At 39.1% G+C, this 25,784-nt stretch overlaps 1 protein-coding gene and 1 pseudogene across 1 annotated transcript in view; both read right to left on the bottom strand.

Moving 5' to 3' along the window:
• Positions 1-7,211, bottom strand: part of LOC127491530 (coiled-coil domain-containing protein 66-like) — a 189,644-nt gene extending 182,433 nt beyond the window's left edge. The window contains 4 exon segments of the mRNA XM_070069881.1: positions 5,607-6,545; positions 6,547-6,632; positions 6,635-6,850; positions 6,853-7,211. Coding sequence (XP_069925982.1) covers positions 5,607-6,545; positions 6,547-6,632; positions 6,635-6,850; positions 6,853-7,153 — 1,542 coding nt within the window. The 5' untranslated portion in view covers positions 7,154-7,211.
• Positions 7,212-7,414: 203 nt separating this feature from the next.
• LOC138843166 (coiled-coil domain-containing protein 66-like) lies at positions 7,415-22,557 on the bottom strand (annotated as a pseudogene).
• Between the last annotated feature and the right edge of the window lie 3,227 nt (positions 22,558-25,784).

Below are 25,784 nucleotides of genomic sequence, written 5' to 3'. Positions count from 1 at the left end.
TTAGGTAAATCTCAACTCACTGTTAAATTTTTACACAGAAGTTATTAAACTGTTTACAATTATAAAGGGGAATGATATTGAAGCCTTGACATCATTAGGTACATCCTACTTTGCTAGGACAGCTTTTATTGATGTTAGTAACTTGAACTATGACTAGTTTTACCCTTCATTTCTTGTCTTAAGCCTCTAGCATTGTTTCAAGTGTTCTCTGCTGAGTTCGGTGTTACTTTGGCTTTGGGACTTAATGTGTCAGAGGTGTGCATGAGATATGTCATGTGTCAAAGTGATGCAATTAGAAATCATTATTCCCAGCCAGAGCTTGTAAATGATGGCTTTTGGATGAAGGCAGGAGCAGAACCTTACCTGTTTATGCCCTCTGTGTGCTGCAGTTCGATTGCCAGGCCAGTGGTTAAGCTGCTCCTTGCAATGACTGAATCCCACACCAGATCTCCAGTTTGAGAGCTGACTTCTCTGCTTCCAATCCATCCTCCTGCTAATGCAGCAGGGAAGGCAGCAAATGGCTCAAGTACTTTGGGCCCCTGCCACCCATGTGCAAGACCTGGATGGAGTTTCTGGCTCCTGGCTTCAGCTTGGCCCTATTCAGACTGTTGCAGCCATTTGGAAAGTAAATCAGTGGATAGATCTCCCTCTCTCCCTGTCTCTCTTTTGGTATGCCTTTCAAATAAATAAATAACAAATCTTAAAAATATAACAGTATAATTGCACGAAAGGTAAAGACACCGTCAGTAGTTTTGTCCCTTGGTTCATGAGACCCTGTGGCATCTGATTTGAAAAGACACAGTATGTGTGAGTTATCCTCCACTCCCCTTCTGAGGCTTATGTCCCCCATTCTTGTTTTTAGCAAGAACCCTACTGAACCAGACAATTAGCCTAGAATTGGAAGTTCTGAAACTTCTTGCTTCTGGCAAGTTGGTAGAGAAGAAGATATGCTTTTTCAGTTTTCTTTTCTTTTTTTTTTTTTTTTTAAGGATTTATTTATTTGAAAGCCAGAGTTACAGAGAGAGAGGGAGAGGAGAGAGAGAGAGATCTTCCAGGTTCCTGTTCACTTCCTGAAATGGCCACAATGGCCAGGGGTAGGCTAGGGTGAAACCAGGAGACAGGAGCTCTTTCTTCTGGGTTTCCCACGTGGGTGCAGGGGCCCAAGGACTTGAGCCATCTTCAGCTTCTTCCCTAGGCACAATAGCAAGGAGCTGGATTGGAAACAGAGCATCCAGGACGTGAATGGATGTCCATATTGGACGCCAGCTTCTCGGGTGATAGCTTAATCTGCTATGCCACAATGCTGTCCCCTCAGTTCTTTCTTAAAGAAATACCTTAAAAGGGTCATCCAATTCTTTTAAATATCCAATATATTCTTTATGCGATAGCTCTGAAAAATTGTGAGTACTATGAAAACTTGTAAAATGCTATTGCTTTCTGAACGACTGCTGAAGACAGCTGATTTACAGCCAGAAGACAATCATATTGAATGACACTTTCAGAGTTCATTTATTTCCCCCTTAAGCACTGCAACTGTAATAGCTGGTAGGAAGCTTTAAAAATATGCAAGAACATTTTAAATCTCCAGGAACACTCAGACTTCAAACTACTTCTTCTTCTTGTACAACATCTTTAAATGATTAATTATTTCTTCCGTTTCTTTTTTGGTGTTCTGGCTTGGGGAATATCAAGGTAACTGGAAATAGAGGGGGGAAAGCACACAGGAATCTACTTGTGATTTTGCAATTTCCATAAAATCAACAACCTTGCATTTGAGACTGCCAGTGTGCAGGCTTCCAGAGGTCAACTGTACACTTGTGTGTAGTTGAAAATTGTTAGCACTCCTCTCTAAATGCCACAGGACAGTATTCCAAAGACTGTGTGAACAAAAACCCCAGGGCTCCCCAAGATTCTATTTCTCTTTTTACCAGTGGATTTTTTCACAAGCATTTTTGAGAAATGGTCATAATCTAACATCAAACAGTTTGGAGTGAATGTGTTTTGTTGGAAGAAGGGGTTTAATTAACTTTCGAGATACACAAATTAATCTGGACCTGAATGAGGGCCTAGAAATTGATTAAACTGTGACTACTTATTCAGGAAGTATTTGAAGTATTTGACCAGGAAATAGGTTCATTTCTTCAAAGTCAATGACCCTACAAATTGATGGATGCTTTATAGATTAATACGTACTCAAGTGTCAAGTTTCAGTCATTGCTTGGCAGAAGCTCCTCCCCCCACCATTCAATGCCCTGGATCATCTTCCTGACATGGCTGTCATCTTTTCCCTGGGCTATTATTTTCTTACAGAAACCATTTGTAACATTTTGGGTTGTTTTTGTTTGTTTGTTTGTTTGTTTTTAGTGGGAGATGGGTTGGGGGTGAGAATTGTAATCCGTGTAGTGTTGCATTTTGTTTAATTGAAGACTGAATCAGAACATGAGTTAAAAAGCAAAACAGGAAATATCTTTACCTCGATTATTTTTATCTCCTAAAAATATTAAGTGACCATCAAAAAGAATGCATGTCTAGTTTAATGAAATCCCCCTTGAGTTAATGAGTTGCTTTGTTTTCTGCAGTCTTATTTTTTCCCTTTGAGACTAAACAGACACCACCTAAACACACCTACACACACCATAAGCACTCAGAAACTCTTCTTTTTTTTTTTCTTTAAAGATTTCTTTATTTACTTGAAAGGCAGAGTTACAAAGAGAGAGAAGGAGAAACAAAGAGGTCTTCTATCCATTAAATGCTTCCCAAATGGCCACTACAGCTGGGGCTAGGCCAGGTACCTAAGTAGTTGGGTCATCTTCCGCAGGGAGATAGGATTGGAAGTGGAGCAGCCCAGACTCCAGCCAGTGCCCATATGGGATGCCGGCACTGCAGGCAGGGGCTTCGCCCACTATGCCACAGCAGTAGCCCCTCTGACATTATTCTTTTTTTTTAAACTTTTATTTAATGAATATAAATTTCCAAAGTACAGCTTATGGATTACAATGGCTTCCCCCTCATAACGTCCCTCCCACCCGCAACCCTCCCCTTTCCCACTCCCTCTCCCCTTCCATTCACATTTGCACTCAAACAAATTTAACTTTTCACGATTTCCCACAAACATTTTGAAATACCTTTGTATTACTAAATAAATTCTTTATAGAGAAACTTTATAGAATATAGATATCTATATAGATATATAGAATCTTTATAGAGAAGAGAATCTTACCTTTGTATTACTAAATAATGTTAAGAAGAGTTTCTCTTCTCTATAAAGATTCTATATATCTATATAGATATCTATATTCTATAAAGTTTCTCTATAAAGAATTTATTTAGTAACACAAAGGTATTTCAAAATGTTTGTGGGAAATCGTGAAAAGTTAAATTTGTTTGAGTGCAAAAACTTTTTAAATCCATGTATAAATGTTTCACAATACGTACTTCACATGAACTTATTGGTTACTCCATACAAGGGATCAGGTATTACCATGACACAATATTGAAATGCTTAAAGATATTTTATTTAAAGGAACAAATGAAAAAACTTATGTTTACTGTGAGAAAGCATAAATGGTAGAAGAAATACCTTGGTGCCAGGGTTGTGGCATAGTATGCTAAGCCTCCACCTATGGTGCCAGCATCCCATATGGGCACCTGTTTGTGTCCCAGGTGCTCCTTTTCTGATTCAGCTCTCTGCTAACTGCCTAGGAAACAGTGGAAGATGACCCAAGTGCTTGGGCTCCTGAACTCATGTGGGAGACCTGGAAGAAGCTCCTGGCTTCTGGCTTGTAATTAGCCCAGCTACAGCCATTGTCCCCATTTAGGGAGTGAACTAGAGGGTAGAAGACCTTTCTCTCTGTCTTTCCCTCTCTCTGTCTGTATTTCTACCTCTCAAATAAATAAAACCTTAAAAAAAACTCAATTTACTTAAAAAAGATTTTGAGATGTTGTTCAATCTTTATATCCTCATTTAAAAACCAATCAGTTGTTGTCTTACAGAGTTCTCATACTACATTCTTTCAGAGTTTGCATGAAGTGGCAATGGGATGACTTAAGATGTTTCTGTTTTTCTCTTGGTTTGATGTCAAGTATAATTTCATGGAAAATTATATGCAATAACTTTGATAATTCATTTTCCATACCAAATTAGGCTTTGATAACCCTTCTTTTATTCTGGTATAATTGTTCTGGTAGAATTATGTACATTTTTCTCTTTGTTTTGTTTTCTATTTCTCTGTAAATTCTTATTTTTTGGAATACATACATATTAAGTATTCCACATCATGTCTTCCTACTGTGATTTCATCAGAGCGTGAGCTTTTTTAAGTTTCTCCCTGGGAAGTCCTTTCACTATGCTTAAGTCTGTGCTAGATAGTCATGATCGTCTTTTTTTCTAGACTTGAAGATATGTAGTAGTATAATTTCCTATTCAATAAGTACGTATTGAAGGAGTGAATGAATGTTTGAATTAATATAGTTAGATATAAGTAGGAAGATTAATCTGTGCAATTAAAAATACTTATTTTCATTTTGTGAAGTAAAGAGAGATAAACTGAGAAAGATCTTCCATTTGCTGGTCCTTTCCCCAAAGGCCTACAACAGCCAGGGCTGTGACAGTGGAAGCCAGGAGCCTGGAACCCAATCCCAGTCTCTGTATGAGGGGCAGGAATCAAAATACTTGAGCCATTACTTGCTCCTTCTCAGGCTGCACTTCAGCACAAGGCTGGATATGGAGCAGTGGAGCTTGGACTCAACCCAGGACCTCTGATATGGGGTGCAATATGGTTGTCACAGGCAGCGTATTAATAAAGGATGTTCCAATTGCCCACCTCAGGATCTGTGCAGAGTGTGCTAATTCAAAGATTTTTAAAATGAGTAAGTAGAAAAGCATTTTTTTCTGCCATACATTTGATGGTATAGCCAAGTTGTAGGAAGTATAGAAATCATTCTGTTAAATGCAGGTAATGACTGATAATTTTCAAACCAGAGGATGCTGTCTGTTTCTGATTATGTATATGGATATGTATATGGATGGACAAGAACAAATAAATCCTTAGAATAGAATATTTGAATATCCATAATTATGTTTCTGCATATTGGAAGACTAATAAGAAAAAATCCTAGGCTATCCCATAAGACAAAGAAAAGACACATGATAAAATTTGTTTTTTAAAGTTCTTATTTAAAATAAAACAGGAAAAGATGCTGAAATTTTATAACATGTTCACAATATTTAATTTTTATTATTTAATATATTCTTGATTTAATAATTATCCATAATTTAATGATATTATTAATATTAAATTTGTATACTAATATTAAAAGAACCTCTAGTTTCACATACACATCATGAGGATAAAGGGGAGTCCATTGTTGTACATTTCTTATCCCCAAATCAGTATTATTCTTTTTTTTATTTTTTAACAAGCATTTTAAAAATCTAGCTTATTTGAGAAATATAGTTGAGCAATGAGATATTTTCTAGGTCGAAGATACAAATGATTTTTCTGTGTTTAAAATGAAGAACTAGGCCGGCGCCGCGGCTCACTAGGCTAATCCTCCACCTTGCGGCGCCAGCTCACCAGGTTCTAGTCCCGGTCGGGGTGCTGGATTCTGTCCCGGTTGCCCCTCTTCCAGGCCAGCTCTCTGCTGTGGCCAGGGAGTGCAGTGGAGGATGGCCCAAGTCTTTGGGCCCTGCACCCCATGGGAGACCAGGATAAGTACCTGGCTCCTGCAATCGGATCAGCGTGGTGCACCGGCCGCAGCGCGCCGGCCACAGTGGCCATTGGAGGGTGAACCGACAGCAAAGGAAGACCTTTCTCTCTGTCTGTCTCTCTCACTGTCCACTCTGCCTGTCCAAAAAAAAAAAAAAAAAAAGAAAGAAAAAAAAAACACCTAAAATTTTCTTCTTGATTTGCAGCTAAAGGCATGAGATTAGTTTCCAACTCATTTTGCTTCTGGAGAAGGCCCTGTCTTAGTTCTGAAAGTCCTTTAAGACTTGCTTGCTGTGGATCCCTGGTTTTCACCAAGTTGGGATTAAAAAGGGGATCTTTAACATGGTCATAATCAAGTAGCAGTTGCTGTTCTTGGTCAGAGCCATGTGAATTTTGTGTTGAATGCCTAGACAATGCTGCATCTGGATCAAGGTAATAGATTTCATTTGTTCGAACATAGGGAATAAAATGGGATGGTTCAGAAATGCCAGGTGATAATTCTGTTTGACTACTTCCTGAGATCACATGTTCTTTTTCATAGCTATTGTTTCTTACTGGTAAGTGCAATGTTCTAGTCTGAGTTTGTTGGGTTTTGTGTTTCGCTGCTGGAACTGGTGTTGACTGAGACCTTTCTTTGCTGAATGAATGAATGTTCAGAGACTCTGCTTCCTTTTTGCTTAGATGCCTCTTGATCTTTGACTCAACTTCTTGATGAAATGGATGCAGAATTGGAGAACTGCCTCTGTTTTGAGATAGTTGTCCAGGATTGTTTCTTTCTACCAAATAAAGCAGTTCCATCTGCCTTCTTAGCTTTTTTTTTTTTTTTTTTTTTTTTACTTCTCTGCTTTTGAAGCTGTTTGGGGTACTTTTCTGATGCTGGAATATACCATCTGAATGGCTTATTAATATTCCAATCAGGCCTCTAGGACATTTCTTCATGTGTTTTGTTGGTTTCTCTGTCCTTGTGAACCTCTTACACTTGTGGTTTTGCCAACTGTTCTCTTTTTCTAAGTTAGCTGCTTTATCCTGACCCAGTCCTTGCTTGTTTTTCTTAAACAGCCCATTAAATTCTACAGAAATCTCTGGAGATGGACAACTGAAAATTTCCCTCTCTATTGTTGATTCACAGTATGATTCTGCTTTGTGAATATTCTTTTTAAGTCATCTGTTTGCACACTAGTATTCTTCTTGGAAGAAGTTGTAGGACTGATACAAGTATTCACTGTACCACTGACTTCATGAAATTCATGTCTTACACTGGAAATGTTGCTAGTGGACACATTATATTCCAACTGTATTGTATGAACACCAAGATTTTTAATCAATATAGAAGTGCCATGTCCCTTCTGAGCCAATTCCCGGATTTTCTGTTCTTGTTTCAGTCTCTGTGCCAGCTCTTGTGCTCTCTGCGTTGTCTGGAATAATTCTTTTGTCTCGAGAGTCATTTTTTTTTAACTTTTATTTAATAAATATAAAATTTCCAAAGTACAGCTTTTGGATTACAGTGGCTTCCCCCACTCATAACTTCCCTTCCACCCTCCCATCTCCTGCTCCCTCTCCTATTCTATTCACATCAAGATTCATTTTCAATTATCTTTATATACAGAAGATCAATTTAGTATACATTAAGTAAAGATTTCAACAGTTTGCACCCACACAGAAACACAAAGTGTAAAGTACTGTTTGAGTGCTAGTTATAGCATTAATTCACATTGTACAACACCATTAAGGACAGTGACTCCTGTTGTTGATTTAACAATTGACACCCTTGCTTATGGCATCAGTAGTCTCCCTAGGCTCTTGTCATGAGTTGCCAAGGCTATGGAAGCCTCTTGAGTTCGCCAACTCTGATCTTATTTAGACAAGGTCATAGTCAAAGTGGAAGTTCTCTCCTCCATTCAGAGAAAGGTACCTCCTTCTTTGATGGCCTGTTCTTTCCACTGGGATCTCACTCACAGAGATCTTTCATTTAGGTTTTCTTTTTTTTTTTTTTGCCAGAGTGTCTTGGCTTTCCATGCCTAAAATACTCTCGTGGTCTTTGTTCAAACTGTTTTTCTTGCCTCCTGTCTCGTTGCTCAATCTGAGCTGGGTCCAAGAAAGCAGTCATAGAATGGAGAAAGTTTGTCTTCTGAATGTTTAACCACAGTCACATCCCTGACAGGCTTTGCTATTTGTGCCTCCTCTGAAGGTTCAACCTGACTTCCGGTCATAGGTGTACAAACACTGCTGCTATCAGCCAGCTCCTGAATGTCAGGTGAGACACAGAAACACTCTGGTTGTTTGTGTGTTGACCGAGAGGACAGTTGAGACTGAGAACCAAGACAACTCTTTTTTTTAAAGATTTATTTATTTATTTGAAAGAATTACACAGAGAAGTAGAGGCAGGGAGAGAGAGAGAGAGAGGTCTTCCATCTGCTGTCACTCCCCCTATGGCCGCAATGGCTGGAGCTGCACCAATCCAAAGCCAGGAGCCAGGAGCTTCTTCCGAGTCTTCCATGTGGGTACAGAAGCCCAAGGACTTGGGCCATCTCCTACTGTTTTCCCAGGCCACAGCAGAGAGCTGGATTGGAAGTGAGCAGCTGGAACTCGAACCGATACCCATGTGAGATGCCGGCAATGCAGGCAGCAGCTCTACCTGCTACACCACAGCGTCAGACCCAGGACAACCCTTTTATGAATCGAAATGCACTGCCCATCTGGCATGCTTCTCATCCTTCAAATAGAAAATCTTTTCCTCTGTTTTTCTTTGCTGACCACCTTCTATTTGCTTACTCAACTCTTCAATCCACTTTCTCTGCTGTTCTCGTTTACCAGCACTGAAAGGGTGTTCCGGCATGGCTGCTACCTCTAACATTTGACCAGCTCTGAGTACTGAGTTCCCATCAGCTTCAACCACTGTATCCTGATTAGGAGATGGTGACATAATGATTGAAGAGCTAGCAGAGACCCTGGATCTGTCAAAATCTTCAAGTTTTTCCCCACAGTATTTTATCTCTTTCAGATTATTTTCCAAGGATTATTCCATTTTTCAGAAACTTCATTTCTTTTGTTCTTTAAAGCAACCTGTTCATCTGTAAATAATGTCCTTTTTTTAAATAAATGCACAAAAACCAGCTCTTTCCTCCATGGGGCCTTTTTTGCCTCCAGCAAACTTTTATCGAGTTCCCTGTCCTCCAGAGTACTGAATATGTCAGCTGGCTTCCATTCATTCTCTAAGCCAATTTTCTGCTCAGACTGCATACATGCCTCCTTCTTTTTATTTAAGACAAATTTATTTTCATCTGGGACAGTGACACAGCCTTAGCTTTTTGAAGTAATCCTATAATGTTCTCATCCTTTGGCTGATTAGGAATATTGCTTAAATTCAGACTACACTGACCTTCACAGAAGTTTTTGATTTATGTTTCAATGGAGACAATATTAGCTTGGCTTTTCCATCTAGTAGCTCAGTTTCAAGCTTTAAAACATCTCCCAAGTTCATGGTCTGGCCTTTGCCCAGGATTATTCTTAATAGTAAATAATGTCTGCAAAAAATGTAGTCAGGAGGGGGTGGTATTGTTGTACAGCTTGTGAAGTTGCCCCTTGCAACACTGGCATTCCATATGAGTGCTAGTTCAAGTTCTGGCTGTTCCACTTCAGTCCAGCTCCTTGCTAATGCACCTGAGAAAGCAGCAGAAGATGGTCCAGTACTTCTAACCCTGTCATCCATGTGGGAGGCCAGATAGATCTCTTGGCTCCTAGCTTTGACATGGATCAGCCTGGGCATGGAGGGAGGTCATTTGAGGAGTGAACCAGTGGATGGAAGATTTCTTTTCTCTCTCTCTCTCTCTCTCTCTCTCCTCTCTCTTCCTTCCTCACTCTGTATTTCTGCCTTTGAAATAAATAAATAAAATATTTTTAAAAAATTTTAAATTGTATATTTTTAAATTTTACAAAATATATAGCCAGGCAAAATAGAAGAAGGTCTGGTCTCACCACTATCTTTTGACATTGTTTTGGAATTGCTGTTAAAAAGAGACTGGAAATATTGCGTGGTAGATAAAAAGGGATTTTGTTTTTAAGTTCTGTGCTTTTTTTAATATAATATTTACATTTTTGTCACAAATTTATTATTGTATTTTAAAAGTAAAATCCCTTTAAGTGAAACCTACACTTACCTGGCTTAAGCTTATATTTAAAGAAGAATTAGAGTCTGACCCATTTCTCAGTTAACCGGCCAAAATTCTGTTACTCTGTAGACTATTGAGAGCAGGAGATTATAGATTTGGGGCCAGAAGCCAGGCAGAAGAAAAACAAAGCCAGGCTGCAGATTTTAGGATGAGAAGCAGACATGAGTTTTGTTCAATACAATTTTGAATTCGCAATCAGTTGAAATAAATTATTAACATTCAAAATTTAAAATGGTCCACCAAAAGCTGAACAAAGGAAATGCATAATAAATCACAAAGCAGGCACAATTTACTTTGATTTAATTCATTAACTCCTTAAATTTCTAAAAGAATTATCACCTTTATGTTGCATATAAGAGAAATAAGATATTGAAAAATTAAGTAACATACCTGAAATCAGACAGCTAAGGATAGGCAAGGCTGGAAGTGGAAACCAGGTCTGTCTGACCCTCAAGAATAGTACTTTTAACTAGTAAGGTGGAGTGCTGACCATTAAGATGTTTTTCAAATGAAAAATAGCTCTGAAATATGAGAATCTACCAGATTAACTTGTCTGCTCTTCTTTCCCATGTGGAGACCATTAATCCTCATTTTAAATGCTTCTTTTAAACTCAGACTTCCTCAGTAATTTACAGAAACTACACTGACCTTTTTCCATCAAAACATTTCTCAGAACTTATTGTCTATTGGTGTGTTTTTTCAAACTATAGATCAGGATTCAGGGGTAGATTGTGGAATTAATTAGGTGAATTGTGGCCAGTGTATTTTCAATTTTAATAGTATTGAATAGGAATAAATAGAAAATATTAGAGTTTCTTTAACATAGTAAATCATATATTATTCTGTATGACTTTACTTCCAGATACATACACACATTCACATATGAATTATAGTTTAAAACATTCTTTCCATTGAAAGAGCTGTGCTCTCATAGCTCTGGTTTGCAAAACTGCTCTGCCAAGGCAAGAAGACTAGACACCAAATGACAACATGAAAGGTATCAGATACTAGCACTCGTTATTTTAACATGACTTGTTTTTTCCCCAGAAGCATTAGATGGTCAATATGGAAAATATGCACTAAGAGAAAAGCAGGGAGGAGCCAGTGGTGGTGGGTATATGCACGTGTAGGGGGGTGGAGGATGGATATCCATATATCTAAAGCTTAGAGACAACCATTATTAACATTTATAAGCTTATGCAGCCTGACAATTGACAGTTGCTACCTAGATTTAGAATCTGATTAGAGTAAAATACTTACCCTATGTGCAAGTAATAATGATATTGCTGTCTTTATCTTTTTGTTTTTTTTTTAGTGAGGGTTATTGCTTTTCTGTATTTGTCAACAGTCAACAGTGCCCACCATATGAGTGGGTAGAATACAGGATTAGTAAAGAAAGCTTGAAGCCAACCTATTTTTGTGTGTTTTCTATTTATTAGAATAGAATCTTATTTTCATCCTATGCTTACAACCTTTTTTTTTTCCATCAGGCAGGCAAATCTTCGGTCTAGAAACAAATTTCTATAATACCCTAGACGTGATAAACCTTCAGGTACAAGGGGATGTTTATTTGGTAATAAAGTAGCCATTTTTGTAGCCAAGAAGTTTATCACAATTATCAACTCTGCCAACATATATTGATCTGTCCTTATGATAGTTAGGATACACATATGTCAAATTATATTAAATCCAATCAATTCTATTGTACTGTTTTCAACAGGTTCTGTTAAAAACCAGGTTGAAAGAATACCAAGAAAGACTGTGCAGGATAACCTTTTTCTACTTCTCCCTGCACCTTTCTACATCTCAGGGCATTTCATTTTCCAGGATCCTTTTCCCATAAGTTTCTCTGTAGATTCAGCCAAAGACATTGTTATAGACTGACTGTGTCCTGAAATTTCCTGTGTTGAAACCCTAACTCCAATGTAGCCATTTTTGGAAATCAAACATCTGAGGAAAAAATGCAGGTTTAATGAGGTCATAGTAGTGGGTCCCTGATCTGATCCCATAGGTTTTGTATCCTTGCAAGAAAGCTTCATATAACTTTCATGCAAGTAGCAGAGGTCATGTGAGGATATATGGAGGAGGCAACTGTCTACCAGTCAGAAAAAGAACCCCAGTGAGAAACTGAATTATATGTAAACATCAACTTAGACTTTTGAGGGCCAGCCTTGTGGCATAGCAGGTTGAGTTGCTGCTTGCAGCATTGCTGTCCCATATCAGGTTGCCTAGTGAAGTCTACTTCTTCTGCAGCTTCCTGCTAATGCACCTGTGACAGCAGCAGATGACCCAAGTACTTGGGGACCTGCCACCATGTGGGCAACCCCTATGGAAAGCAGGGCTCCTGGCTTCAGCCTCACTTAGCCCTGGCCATTGCAGCCATTTGGTGATGAACAAGTGATTAGAAAATGGCTCTCTCTCTCTCTCTCTCTCACTCTCACTCTCGCTCTCCCCCAAATCCATTTTTTAAGACATCTTGTCCCTGGTATCTTGTTGTGGCAGCCTGAGCAGACTAGTACTGATAGGTGCTGGCCCCAAATTAGAAGGCAGAGGATTGGAGTGTGGGGTTTTTTTCTTCCTTATCTCTTTCCTTCTGTTTTCTGCATTGTCAGTATCTGTGAGTTCTCTGTAACTCTAGTTTCCCTCCAAGCAGCCCTTCACTCTGAAGTCTGTGTCATGACCAAGACATTTCCACCAAGCCCCTGACTCCCACCAGATGGACAGCACTGATCCTCCCCATGCCTAGAGGAGGTTATGGCTTCCTGCTGTTTCCAAGCTCCTGTTATCCTCTTCTCTGTTCCTTAACAATCGTATCATCTGTGAAACAAGCTTCTGTATTAAATCTTTTGGGCTGAAAGTTGAGGGTGAGGCCTCAGCTTCTTTGATGGAGTTTAGTTAACAAGGTTTAATTTTTTAGAGCTTTGGATGAGTTTTAGGTAATATGTCCGTCAGGTGATAATTATTAGAGGGCCCATATATTCCATTCTGACAAGACAGTAATGTGAAATCTCTTTTACTATCATTTTCCACCAAAGTCTTCCTCTTTTTCTTGTAAGTTGCAATATACAGAAAGATGCCTGTTAAAAGTTTCTTTCAGCATCTTAAAATTGCTGCGCTCATTTTTTTAAACTCATATTCCTGACTTTCCTTTGCCTCCCCCTTATTCAAACACTTTTCTGTTAAAAATATCTGTCTGTTTGAATGAAAAAAAATAGATTGAAACAAAATGATCCATGATCAAATTTAATACTTGGAGATTCAGAGGAATCATGGACTCAGACACTGATTTTGTCATTGTGATTGCTTCTGTAAGGGCCTTGATGGTTCTTTAGAGAGTGTATTTGATGATGAGTTTCTGATTCCCACACATAATTGAGTCCTGAATCCCTGGGTTTTACTTTTTTCCCCTTTGATCCACACTTTAAACTGTGCCTGGAAAATCCTCTGGATGGAATTTGATTGCAGATGTCTATTATAGTCTGATGAACGCCTATCAGTTCAGTCTTCCACAGCATTTTATAACAGAGTGAAGCTGACCTTGTAACTCAGTAGCACACTTACCAGGCCATTGAAATGCCTCTCTATGTCATAGTAGCCAGCTGCAATTGACTGGGAGAAACTATGAAGGGTTTCTGCTTGGAAACTTGTGCAAATATGTTCTTTTTTTTTAGAAAGCTTTTATTTAGTAAATATAAATTTCATAGGAACAGCTTTTGGAATATAGTGATTCTTCTCCCCCATACTTGGCCCTCCCACCCCGACTAAGGTCCCACCTCCTACTCCCTCTTCCATCCCATTCTTCATTAAAATTCATTGTTAATTATCTTTATATACAGAAGATCAACTCTAAGTAAAGATTTCAATAGTTTGCTCCCACACAGACACACAAAGTATAAAGTACTGTTTGAAGACAAGTTTTACTGTTAATTCTCATAGCACAACTCATTAAGGACAGAGGTCCTACATGGGGAGCAAGTGCTCAGTGACTCCTGTTGTTGATTTAACAATTGACACTCTTATTTATGACGTCAGTGATCACCCGAGGCTTTTGTCTCGAGCTGCCAAGGCAATGGAAGCCTTTTGAGTCCACAAATTCCATCAGTAGGTAGACAGGACCATAATCAAAGTGGAAGTTCTCTCTTCCCTTCAGAGAAAGGTTCCTCCTTCTTTGATGGCACCTTCTTTCCACCAGTATCTCACTCACAGAGATCCTTCATGTAGGTCATTTTTTGTCACAGTGTCTTGGCTTTCCATGCCTGAAATGCTCTTATGGGCTTTTTAGCCAGATCCGAATGTCTTAAGAGCTGATTCTGAGGCCAGAGTGCTGTTTAGGGCATTTGTCATTCTATAAGTCTGCTATAATTCTATCTACTGTTATTAGCAGACACTTGGTCTTATTTATATGATACGTTTGACGCTTATTCCTATCTAAATGATCAGTTTTGCACTTAAGATAATCACTTTAACTAGTAAGGTGGCATTAGTACCACTCAGCTTCGTAGGATTTGAAGTCCCATGGCAAGTTTATAGCTTTACCTTTAGGGATAAGTCTGTGGGAACATGTGCTGAACTGTACATCTCCTCCCTCTATTATATCCACTATTACTTTTTCTGGGATAAATTTTCAGTTGGATTTAAACACTTCTGAACAATTCTGTATTAGTAAAGAGTTCAATCAATAGTATTAAGTAGAAAAAGAAAATAGTAAAAAGAAAATAAAATAATAAGCTGTTCCTCAACAGTCAGGAAAAGGTCTCATAGTGTTAATCTCACTTCTACAGGTATCCTTTTAGGTGCACAGTTAGTTGTCACAGATCATGGAGAACATATGATATTTGTCCTTTTGGGACTGGCTTATTTCACTAAGTATGATGTTTTCCAGATTCATCCATTTTGTTGCAAATGACTGGATTTCATTTTTTTTACTGCTGTGTAGTATTCCATAGAGTACATATCCCATAAGAAAATGTTTTTCATTTTGATTTCTTCCCCTAGGATCTTGAGCTTCTCGTAGCATATTTAAGTAAGGGCTAAAAAGGACATGATGCAACATTTTAGTTAAGACCTATCCAATATCTCATCAATAGAATTTTTGATGTATTTCAACTATAAATACAAAGTGTACATTCTATAAACAATTCATTATCATACTTTATCAAGTACCATGGGGCCATGATGCCTTTTCTTCTCAATTGTCATATAGTTTTAGCCTCATTAAACTAGAACAATGTAATTAATATAAGTTAGTATACCAATAAATTAATTGAAATTGTAAAAAAAATCTAATTTGTAATCTCAGAAAATAGATTTTGATCTAAAATTATCAGAATTCATTAGTAAATGCTGTGTTCCTTTATACATTTTAGTTTACCTAAATAGGATTCCTTTCTCATTTAATATTGAAATTAGCAATAGGTAGGTCTCAGTAATAGATGGTATTTATTTATTTTTTAAAGATATTTATTTATTTGAAAGTCAGAGTTACACAGAGAGAGAAGGAGAGGCAGAGATAGAGATAGAGATAGAGATAGAGATAGAGATAGAGATAGAGAGAGAGAGAAGCCTTCCATCCACTGGTTCACTCCCCAATTAGCTGCAATGGCTGGAGCTGAGCTGATCTGAAGCCAGGAGCCAGAAGCTTTTTCCTAGTCTCCCACGCAGGTGCAGGGCCCAAATTCTTGGGCCATCTTATACTTCTTCATAACAGAGAGCTGGATCAGAAGAGGAGCAGCCGGGACTCAAACTGGCACCCATATGGGATACTAGCATTACAGGTGGTGGCTTTACCCGCTATGCCACAGTGCTGGTCTAATAGATGGTAATTAACACCATCTATTGTCACAAAGACCTACATAGCTTAAGTATCTATTAGAATTTGTAAATGTGCAGAATCACTTTCTAATCTTGGGAAAAGAGTGCCAAATTTGAAGGACAGGGGTGGTTATTGTGGCAAAGCAAGTTAAGCCACTGCTTATTATGCCAGAATCCATATTGAAGAGCCATTGTGAGTCCTTTTGCACCTGGGAAAGTAGTGGGTGATGGCTCGAGCATTTCATTCCCTGCCACCCATGTGGGAGACCCAGATGGAATTCCTGGCTTTGGCCTGGCCCAGCCCTGGTTGTTGCAGATATTAGAGGAGTCAATTAGTGGATATAAGATTCTCTCTTTCTCCCCCTTCCTCTCTCTTACTCTCCTCTGTCACTCTGCTTTTCAAATAATTAAATATTTTTTAAAAAACCGTACTAAACAACAAGTGCTTTCATCACCTGTATCCCTTTATCATCATCAAATAATACTTACTACACTACCCCAAGTACGTGATGCTGGGCTGCAGACAACTCAATTGAATTCCACTGTCTCTGTCCTTTTTAAGTAAGAGAAATTTGCTCGAATATTATGCAGTACAGAAAGAGAAAGTGAGAGTTAAATATCAGATCCCAGTAATGTGTTCTGATGTGCTCTACCACAACCAGCATTTTACAATAATTCTAGTGTACTCTATGTTTTTGTTCTAAGCTAAAACTGAACTTGGGAGAAAATTTCATTTCCTACAGTAAATTTGCAGTGTGAGAAATGGGAAATAATGTCCCCAGGCGGTGTCAGAATGACTGCTGCTTTCCTTGCACACTGCAATTAGAGTTCTAGCTCCAGGTGACTGGGTAGGTACCGACATGGGCCATTCCATCTTGATTGACGGACTTGTGAAACCAGCTGGGTAGGGGATTCATGGGATCAAGTGGAGGATTCCTTTGTCTTCAGGACTGGTTTTCAAATAGACCTTGGGTTTCCCAAGTAAACAAAACCTACATTCTCCTTCACACATGTCAGAATCAAATGTAGAGTTGGAAAGCATTCCAGGGGTGAGCTCCCCAACAGCCAGCAGCTCTGTACAGCATCTGGAACAAACTTGGGCTCAGTCTTTACTTGCCATGTTTTCATGAGAAGGTTATTGCTTTGGGTTGCAGTTTTAGCACTTGATGCTCTTTTTTTTGCCTGTTCAGAGAGTTTCCCTCCAAATGGTGCTGTGGACTAAACAACAAAACATATGGCCCAAGAATATGCTCATTTTTCCTGAAATTGATATGTGGTTTTCTGACCAAATTAAAATATTGTATTTCTATAATATTTTAAAAAGAACATAAGTACCAACAGGTGTGTATTGCTTTAATAAGTGATAGAAATTTTTGTTATACAGCAGTAAATAATTGTTAAGCCACTATGGAAGTCAGTTTGGAGATTCCTCAGAAACCTGAATATAATCCTACCATTCAACCCAGCCATCCCACTCCTTGGAATTTACCCAAAGGAAATGAAATTGGCAAACAAACAAGCTGTCTGCGCATTATAGTTTATTGCAGCTCAATTCACAATAGCTAAGACCTGGAACCAACCCAAATGCCCATCAACAGTAGACTGGATAAAGAAATTATGGGACATGTACTCTATAGAATACTATACAGCAGTCAAAAACAACAAAACCCGGTCATTTGCAACAAGATGGAGGAATCTGGAAAACATCATGCTGAGTGAATTAAGCCAGTCCCAAAGGGACAAATATCATATGTTCTCCCTGATCGGTGACAACTAACTGAGCACCAAAGGGGAAACCTGTTGAAGTGAAATGGACACTATGAGAAACAGTGACTTGATCAGCTCTTGTCCTGACGGTTGATGTACAATGTAATACTTTATCCATTTTAGTATTTTTTTGTTCTAGTACCGTTGGTTGAACTCTGTAATTAACACACAATTATTCTTAGGTGTTTAAATTTTAACTGAAAAGTGATCCCTGTTAGGAATTTGGAAAACATTATGCTGAGTGAAATAAGCCAATCCCAAAGGGACAAATACCATTGTCACTTCCTTCTATCTTGTACTATCATCAAATTAAAATAGAACTATATTCTTAATTTCATCTTCCTTCCTAACTAACCCAGAATCTTACATTAAGTAATTCGTAGCCCAGGATACTAATCTCTAAGAATCTTCCCAGTCAGATACAAAATAAACTTGGCAGCTGAGACCTGATTCTTGAATTTCAGGCAGTTATATCTAATTACTTCCTGGAAAGCTCTACTTGGATGTTCCATGTACAACTGAAACATAACTTGTTAAAAAAACTGAAGCCATCATCTATGAAAACCAGCTTCTACTTTGGCATTCCTAGTCAGTGATTGTCATTCTACCCTACCCATGTGTTCAAGGAAGAAGGAAATCGGGGAGCTGTCCTAGACTGTATTGTTCTCCCATATGTTCAATTTAGCTGCTATCCATCTCTTCCTCTCCACTGTTACTGATTTAGTTCAGGTCTTCAGCATGTTTTAAATGAAAAATATGCCAAAATGCATGAATATGTATACACACATGCATACACATGCACACTTATGCATGTGTACATGCATAGATGTGCATTAGTGTATACAAACACTATTTGTAATGGCCAGCACTAGAAGACTAGTAATGTAAATCATGCACGCACAATGTCCAGTATAATAGAACACTGTACGGATATTAAAATATTGATATGTATACGTAAAGGGTCTTCAAAAGGTTTGTAGAAAATTCAAATTTGGAACACCTGCATCCCATATCAAAGTGCTGGTTCAAGTCCCAGATCCTTCGCTTCCAATCCATCTTCCAGCTAATGCATCCTGGGAGACAGCAGATGATGGCCCTGGTGCTGAAGCACCTGCTGCCTACATGGGAGACCCAGATGGAGTTCTTGGCTTCGGGGTTCATCCTGAGCAGTCCCGCTGTTGTGGGCTTTGGGGGGAGTAAACCAGAAGATGGAAGATTCCCTCCTGCCCTCACCCACGACTTTTCAAGTAGATTAAAACAAACTTTTTTAAAAAAAGAAATATTTATTTATTTGAAAGCAGCCTGACAGAGAAGGAGAGAGAAAGAGATCAATCTTCCACCTGCTGGTTCACTTCCCAAATGTCTGTAAGAGCTGAGGCTGAACCAGGTTGAAACCAGATGACAGGAACTTAATCTAAATCTCCCACGTGGGTGACAGGAACTCAAATACGTGTCCCATCATCTGCTGCCTCCCAGGCACATTAGCAGAAAACTGGGTCTGAAGCTGAGTAGCCATATCAGCCACTCTGATATGGGATGTGGAAGTGCCAAGCAGCTTAAATTACTGCACCACAATGCCCATCTCTCATATTTTTGAACATTTTACAGTTTTAGTTATTATTTATTTGAAAAGTAGATAACCACACACACACACACACATACTCAGATCAATCTTCCATCTGCCAGTATACTCCCAAAATGCTTGCATCAGCTGAGGCTAGGCCAGGCCTATACCTGGAGCCCCGAACTTCATCCAGGTCTCCAAGGTAGGTGGAATGGACCCAAGTTCCTGGGCCCTCACCTACTGCCTCCCAGAGTATGCAATAGCACAAAGGTGTATCAGAAGTGGAGGTAAGACTCAAACCAGCCAATCCAATATGGGATGCTGGTGTCCTAATTGGTGGCCTAACCACTGTCCCACAATGCCCACTATTGAATTTATTCATATTATAATAACTTCTAAGGCTGACAAAACAAGGGACTACGTTTGAACTTAGTTACAGAATAAAACTATTTAAATAGTTTGAATGCAATCTGTTTAAATAGAATGAATGAAATAGAAAGTGGCTGGGAGGTATTGCTAAGTTCCCAGAGATATAATATTGCATCAAAGCACTCTTCTCTTTTCTGCATTTCTCCAACGTGAGCCTTTTCTAGCTTTTACAAAGCCTAGGTTTGAACCATGCTCTAGAAGAAAAACAGAAGAGATATGTTGGGAGTGCTGATAATGTGCAGCTGAGCATTGATAAGCCCTGGTTAAGGAAAGCTCAAGAGAATGAGTGATGTTTACTAGGAGTGGCTCTTTGAGAATAGCTGGGCCTCTTAAGAGTATCCATTCTTTTCAGCCAGATCGGAATGCCTTTAGGGCTGATTCTGAGGCCAGAGTTCTATTTAGGACATCTGCCATTCTATGAGTCTGCTGAGTATCTCACTTCCCATGTTGGATCACTCTCCCCTGTATTTATTCTATCGGTTAGTGTTAGCAGGTACTAGACTTGTTTATGTGCTCCCTTTGACTCTTAGTCCTTTCATTATGATCAATTGTGAACTGAAATTGATCACTTGGACTAGTGAGATGGCATTGGTACATGCCACCTTGATGGGATTGAATTGGAATCCCCTGGTATGTTTCTAACTCTACCATTTGGGGCAAGTCAGCTTGAGCATGTCCCAAATTATACATCTCTTCCCTCTCTTATTCCCACTCTTATGTTTAACAGGGATCGCATTTCAGTTACATTTCAACACTTAAGAATAACTGTGTATTAATTACAGAATTAAACCAGTCATATTAAGTAGAACAGACAAAAAAAACTACTAAGAGGGATAATGTATTAAGTTGTTCATTAACAATCAGGGCTATTCTGATCAAGTCACCGTTTCTCATAGTGTCCATTTCACTTCAACAGGTTTCCTTTTTGGTGTTCAGTCAGTTGTCACCGATCAGGGAGAACATATGGTATTTGTCCCTTTGGGACTGGCTTATTTCACTCAGCATGATGTGTTCCAGATTCCTCCATTTTGTTGCAAATGACTGGATTTCGTTGTTTCTTACTGCGGTATAGTATTCTAAAGAGTACATATCCCATAATTTCTTTATCCAGTCTACCGTTGATGGGCATTTTAGGTTGGTTCCAGGTCTTGGCTATTGTGAATTGTGCTGCAATAAACATTAGGGTGCAGACCGCTTTTTTGTTTGCCAATTTAAATTCCTTTGGGTAAATTCCAAGGAGTGGGATGGCTGGGTCGAACGGTAGGGTTATCTTCAGGTTTCTGAGGAATCTCCAGACTGACTTCCATAGTGGCTTGACCAGTTTGCATTCCCACCAACAGTGGGTTAGTGTCCCTTTTTCCCCACATCCTCGCCAGCATCTGTTGTTGGTAGATTTCTGCATGTGAGCCATTCTAACTGGGGTGAGGTGAAAGCACATGAGAGTATTTCAGGCATGGAAAGCCAAGACACTCTGGCAAAAGATCTCTGTGAGTGAGATCCCAGTGGAAAGAACAGGTCTTCAAAGAAGGAGGTACCTTTCTCTGAAGGGAGGAGAGAACCTCCACTTTGACTATGACCTTGCCTAAACAAGATAAGAATCGGAGAACTCAGAGGACTTCCATAGCCTTGCAAACTCATGACTGGAGCATAGGGAGATTACTGATGCCATAGACAGGAGTGTCAATTGGTAAAGTCAACAACAGGAGTCACTGTGCACTTACTCCTCATGTAGGATCTCTGTCCTTAATGTGCTGTGCATTGAGATTTAATGCTAAAACGAGTACTCAAACAATATATTTCACTTTGTGTTCTATGGGGGTGCAAACTGTTGAAATCTTTACTTAATGCATACTAAACTGATCCTCTGTAAAAAAAAAAAAAAAGAAAAGAAATTATCAATTCCCAACTTGACTTTCACTGGGATTAAACATGACAATAGGTCTGATCTGATTTCATCATCATTTAAAAAAATCATCTATTATTTTTCACTTTATGTTTCTGTGTGGGAGCAAACTGTTGAAATCCTTACTTAATGTATACTAAGCTGATCTTCTGTATATTAAGATAATTGAAAATGAATCTTGATGTGAATGGAAGGGGAGAGGGAGTGGGAAAGGGGAGGGTTGTGGGTGGGAGAGACGGTATCGGGGGGGAAGCCATTGTAATCCGTAAGTCGTACTTTGGAAATTTATATTCATTAAATAAAAGTTAAAAAAAAAAGAGTATCCATTCTTATGAACTGAAAGATTCAGACCACCTAAGAAAAGTCTTTACCTCTTGTCTCAGTGCCTAGCCCTGGGCACTTATCTGTTGTTGTTATGTGCTGTACTACGGACTCTCACATATGCTATGTTTTTTTATTTATTTATTTTTTGGACAGGCAGAGTGGACAGTGAGAGAGAGAGACAGAGAGAAAGGTCTTCCTTTGCCGTTGGTTCACCCTCCAATGGCCGCTGCCGCCAGAGCGCTGTGGCCGGCGCATCGCGCTGATCCAAAGCTAGGAGCCAGGTGCTTCTCCTGGTCTCCCATGGGGTGCAGGGCCCAAGCACTTGGGCCACAGCAGAGAGCTGGCCTGGAAGAGGGGCAACCGGGACTAGAACCCGGTGTTCCGGTGCCGCAAGGTGGAGGATTAGCCTAGTGAGCCGCGGCGCCGGCCATAAGTTATGTTTTTAATCCTCACAAAAACTTTTAAATTAAATATTATGAATCTCCTGTTTTATAAATTAGAAAAATCTAAATTTTAGAGTAGTTAGATAATTTGCTAATGCTTACAGAGTAAACATCAGAGCCAGGATTTGATCCCTAGTGTCTCAGCACAGAACCAAGTTCTTATCCACTAGTTATAGTGAAAGGAGATTACACAGGTGGGTGATGAAGGGTCCATGAAAATAATATAAGGGGACCCAAAGGACAGGTTTAAGAGATCAAGCAGGAAGTGGTTGGAACTACATAAGCCAGAGAGCTGGAAGCCGATCTGGTGTTGTCAAGTCTCTTGATTTCCTAGGAAAATCCAGAATCCAGAATGGCCACTTCTGTGTGTCCAGAATGACTACTTCTGTATTAAGCACTTACTGTCATAGTTTGAGTCAGTGCTGATTTTCTGGAGCATTTTGACATGTTAGCCAACTAGCTGGCAGTTCCATTGTTCACAACCTGGAAATTTTCCTGCCTCCTGAGTTCCACATAATTGAATTTATTGTCACAATGAATGGGCAATCCCCTTGCATTTTGTGTGGAGATGATTTGGACAACAGATAAAGCAGGTCAATAATTTTTAAATCTCAGTCTCAAAATGTATAAATTAGTTTTGAGAGTGCTGGGAAAATGCCTGCCTGCCTGCCTGCAGGGCCAGTACTCACAACAGACTTAGCAAATAAAAGTCTTTGACTGGAGACAAATCACCTAATCTCCTGCTTCCCTTACCCAAACATCTGAAATAGAAACTTTGATGAACAATATATGAGGTTGCAGCTCAGACTGAAAACAGGACCTTACTTCTCTCTCTCCCCTGACTCCTAAAAAGTAAAAAAAGTTATTAAGCGCTTATTGAAGTAGACAGTTCACACATCTTATTACATTTAACCCTCATAAGAACCCCGAGTAGATAAAACTTCATACTGTTAAAATGAAAAACAATCTAGATTATAATAGATAGTTATACATATATTTCAAAAAAATCACTGAGCAAATGGAAACAGTGGGATTCCAACCTACTTGTCTGTGGCTCCAAACAATACTTCCTGGATTTCAATTTCCCCATTTTTTTCTGCCTCCTCCTAATTCATTTAATTTTCACTTTCATTACACAACGCTTTACTAGACATTTCAGCTGCTGCCAAGTTGGTGTCATTGCTATTGCCTGCATGTACACTCTGTTCTCAGTAACTCCGATCATGTTCAGAACAAGCTTCATGCCTCAATATCATTCTCCACAAAGGAACAGCCAAGGCAATCCTTTCTCTGCAAATATTGGTCAGATCAACCACCCTCTTTCTACCCTTCAATCTTTGCCTTACTCAAATATTTCAGTAATGGTTTCCCCATCACCTTAAAGATGAGGGTTAAACTCTTTAACTGACCCTAAACCACCTACCTCAGGTTATTCATGTTTACTTCACTCAGCTTCTCATGCCGTGAGACCTCTTTTTTCATTCTAGCCTTACAGTGAGATATAACAAGTCAGGTGTCCTCTGCCACCAGGCCTTTACACACACTGTCCCTTCTGAATAGTAAACTCCCACCACACTTTCATGGTCATTACTCATACTTTCTTATGCCCTTATTTTAACATTCATGCTCCAGGAAAATCTTTCTCAGCCTGTCCACAATTTATGATATTATAGTTCACTTCTTGGGTACAAAACTTAATTTTACATCTACTTTGCTGGTATCATCTGCTGATAGACTCTAGGTGGCACTGGATGGAACCACTTTTGTACATTATCATATTTATAACACCTCTCAATCCTTGCTCAGTTTATTGTTGTAACCGATGATTGAATCAATGTTTCTGTTTATAATTCTCCCCAAGGAGAATCTAGAATGGTTTTCCTTTCATTCACTATTTAAAAAGGTCCGTGGGCACAAACGTTTAGCATTGGAATATCCACATCCCATGTTCAGTGCCCTGGGTTCAAGTACTAACCCTACTGCCTATTCCAGCTTTCTGCTGCTGTGCACCCTGGGAGGAAGCAGATGACGGCTCTAGTAACTGGGTTCCTGCTACCCATGTGGGAGACCTGGATTGACTTTTTGGCTCCTGGCTTTTGTGTGGCCCAACCCTGGCTGTGGGGATTTGGGAAGTGGATGGGCGATTTCCCTATCTGTCTCCACATTTGTCTTTCAGAGAAATAATTTTTTAAAGAGAAAATGTCCATGAAGTTTGGTCCATCCATTCAGTGAGCATAACCTTCCTTTTTCAAATATCAAATTGTTAAGTTCCACATTCTTAGTGTTAATTTTCTCTTTCTCTGTTCCTAGATGTACCACTTAACATTCACAGTTACACAGTATAGTTTTGCCTTCTCACCACTCCACTGCCCCTCTCCAATACCTGAAGCTATACCACAAAATATTTCCAGTTTATATTTTGTACTAAATAAATACTAATGTGAGATTTCATGAAACCCATTAGGAAATTCATGGAATAAAATGTGAGAACAACAACTTCAGCTGATCACCATTGCTCTCCCTTTGTGATTTCATGTGGGGGACTTCGAGAAGTTAAAAAAAATAGTGTGGTGGAACATAAAAATGTGTTGAAAGGAAAATAACAGAGAAATTTCAGCAATTCAATTGAAGATAGAATTGTGAAATTCATGTGGAATGGAACCTAAGGAAAGCATTTTATTTGTAAATAAAAAAGTCCAGCTTATATTGATTGAGATAATCCATCAAGTACCTTTACATTTATAAACTCATATGCACTGAATAACAGAATCAATATGAACACAGTAAAACAGAGATACAAGGAGAAACTGGAATAACAGCAAAATACCAGGAAGGCTTAACTTCATACTTCTAGAAATGGTCATCAATATTAACAGACATAGTAGAAAATACATTCATCCACATACCCTCTGTGTAAGATTTAACCCATCGGCAAAGCTCTCACATGATTTGCTAATAATCTTATGGCAGTGAAGGAAATTTTTTCATATCCTAGGATCAAAGAAAATTTCAGCAGCTTGCTACAACTAGGTACTATTAGTGTGGGCTAGGTGGAAACTAGTGAGGGAAAAGCTAAGAGCCTTCTAGCAGTCTCTGTGCCATAGCCCTTTACTACACACACACACACACACACAAAAGCCATGGAAAGGGTTCCATGACAACTCAACACATCTTCCTGAGCCTGCTCTTTCATGCAGAAGATGCCATGAAGAACATATGTGTACTGGGCTCCACGTGGAGATGCCGTGAAAGGTTCCCAGAGATTATGACACACGCTGAACCCTGCCCAAATTCTGCCTCGTTTGTATATTCAATTAGGGCAGCACTGTGTACATGACAAAGGTTGTGGCTAAGCCAGGGTGGGGCCATTCTAATGAGTTGCCCACATTCACTTCTGAGTGTGTACTATCTCTTTAATCTGTTTAAATAAATCCTGTTCCCATTCTTGTATTTCATCTATGTCACTACTTTGAATTCATCTGTTACACTGAGAAAAAAATCTTGGAATAAATCCAGCTGGGAACCCTCCATACATCTCCTCAACACTTTTAAAGGATCTAGTGGAATGGTAGACAGCATAGTGGAAATACATCTAATCATTTGAAAAATCTATAAATTAATATCCTGATGCATTTTAAGTTAAAGATAGAAACATAAAACTGACAT

This window comes from Oryctolagus cuniculus, chromosome 3, assembly GCF_964237555.1.
Source record: "Oryctolagus cuniculus chromosome 3, mOryCun1.1, whole genome shotgun sequence".
NCBI lineage: Eukaryota > Metazoa > Chordata > Mammalia > Lagomorpha > Leporidae > Oryctolagus > Oryctolagus cuniculus.
This window is presented reverse-complemented; position numbering and strand designations above follow the sequence as displayed.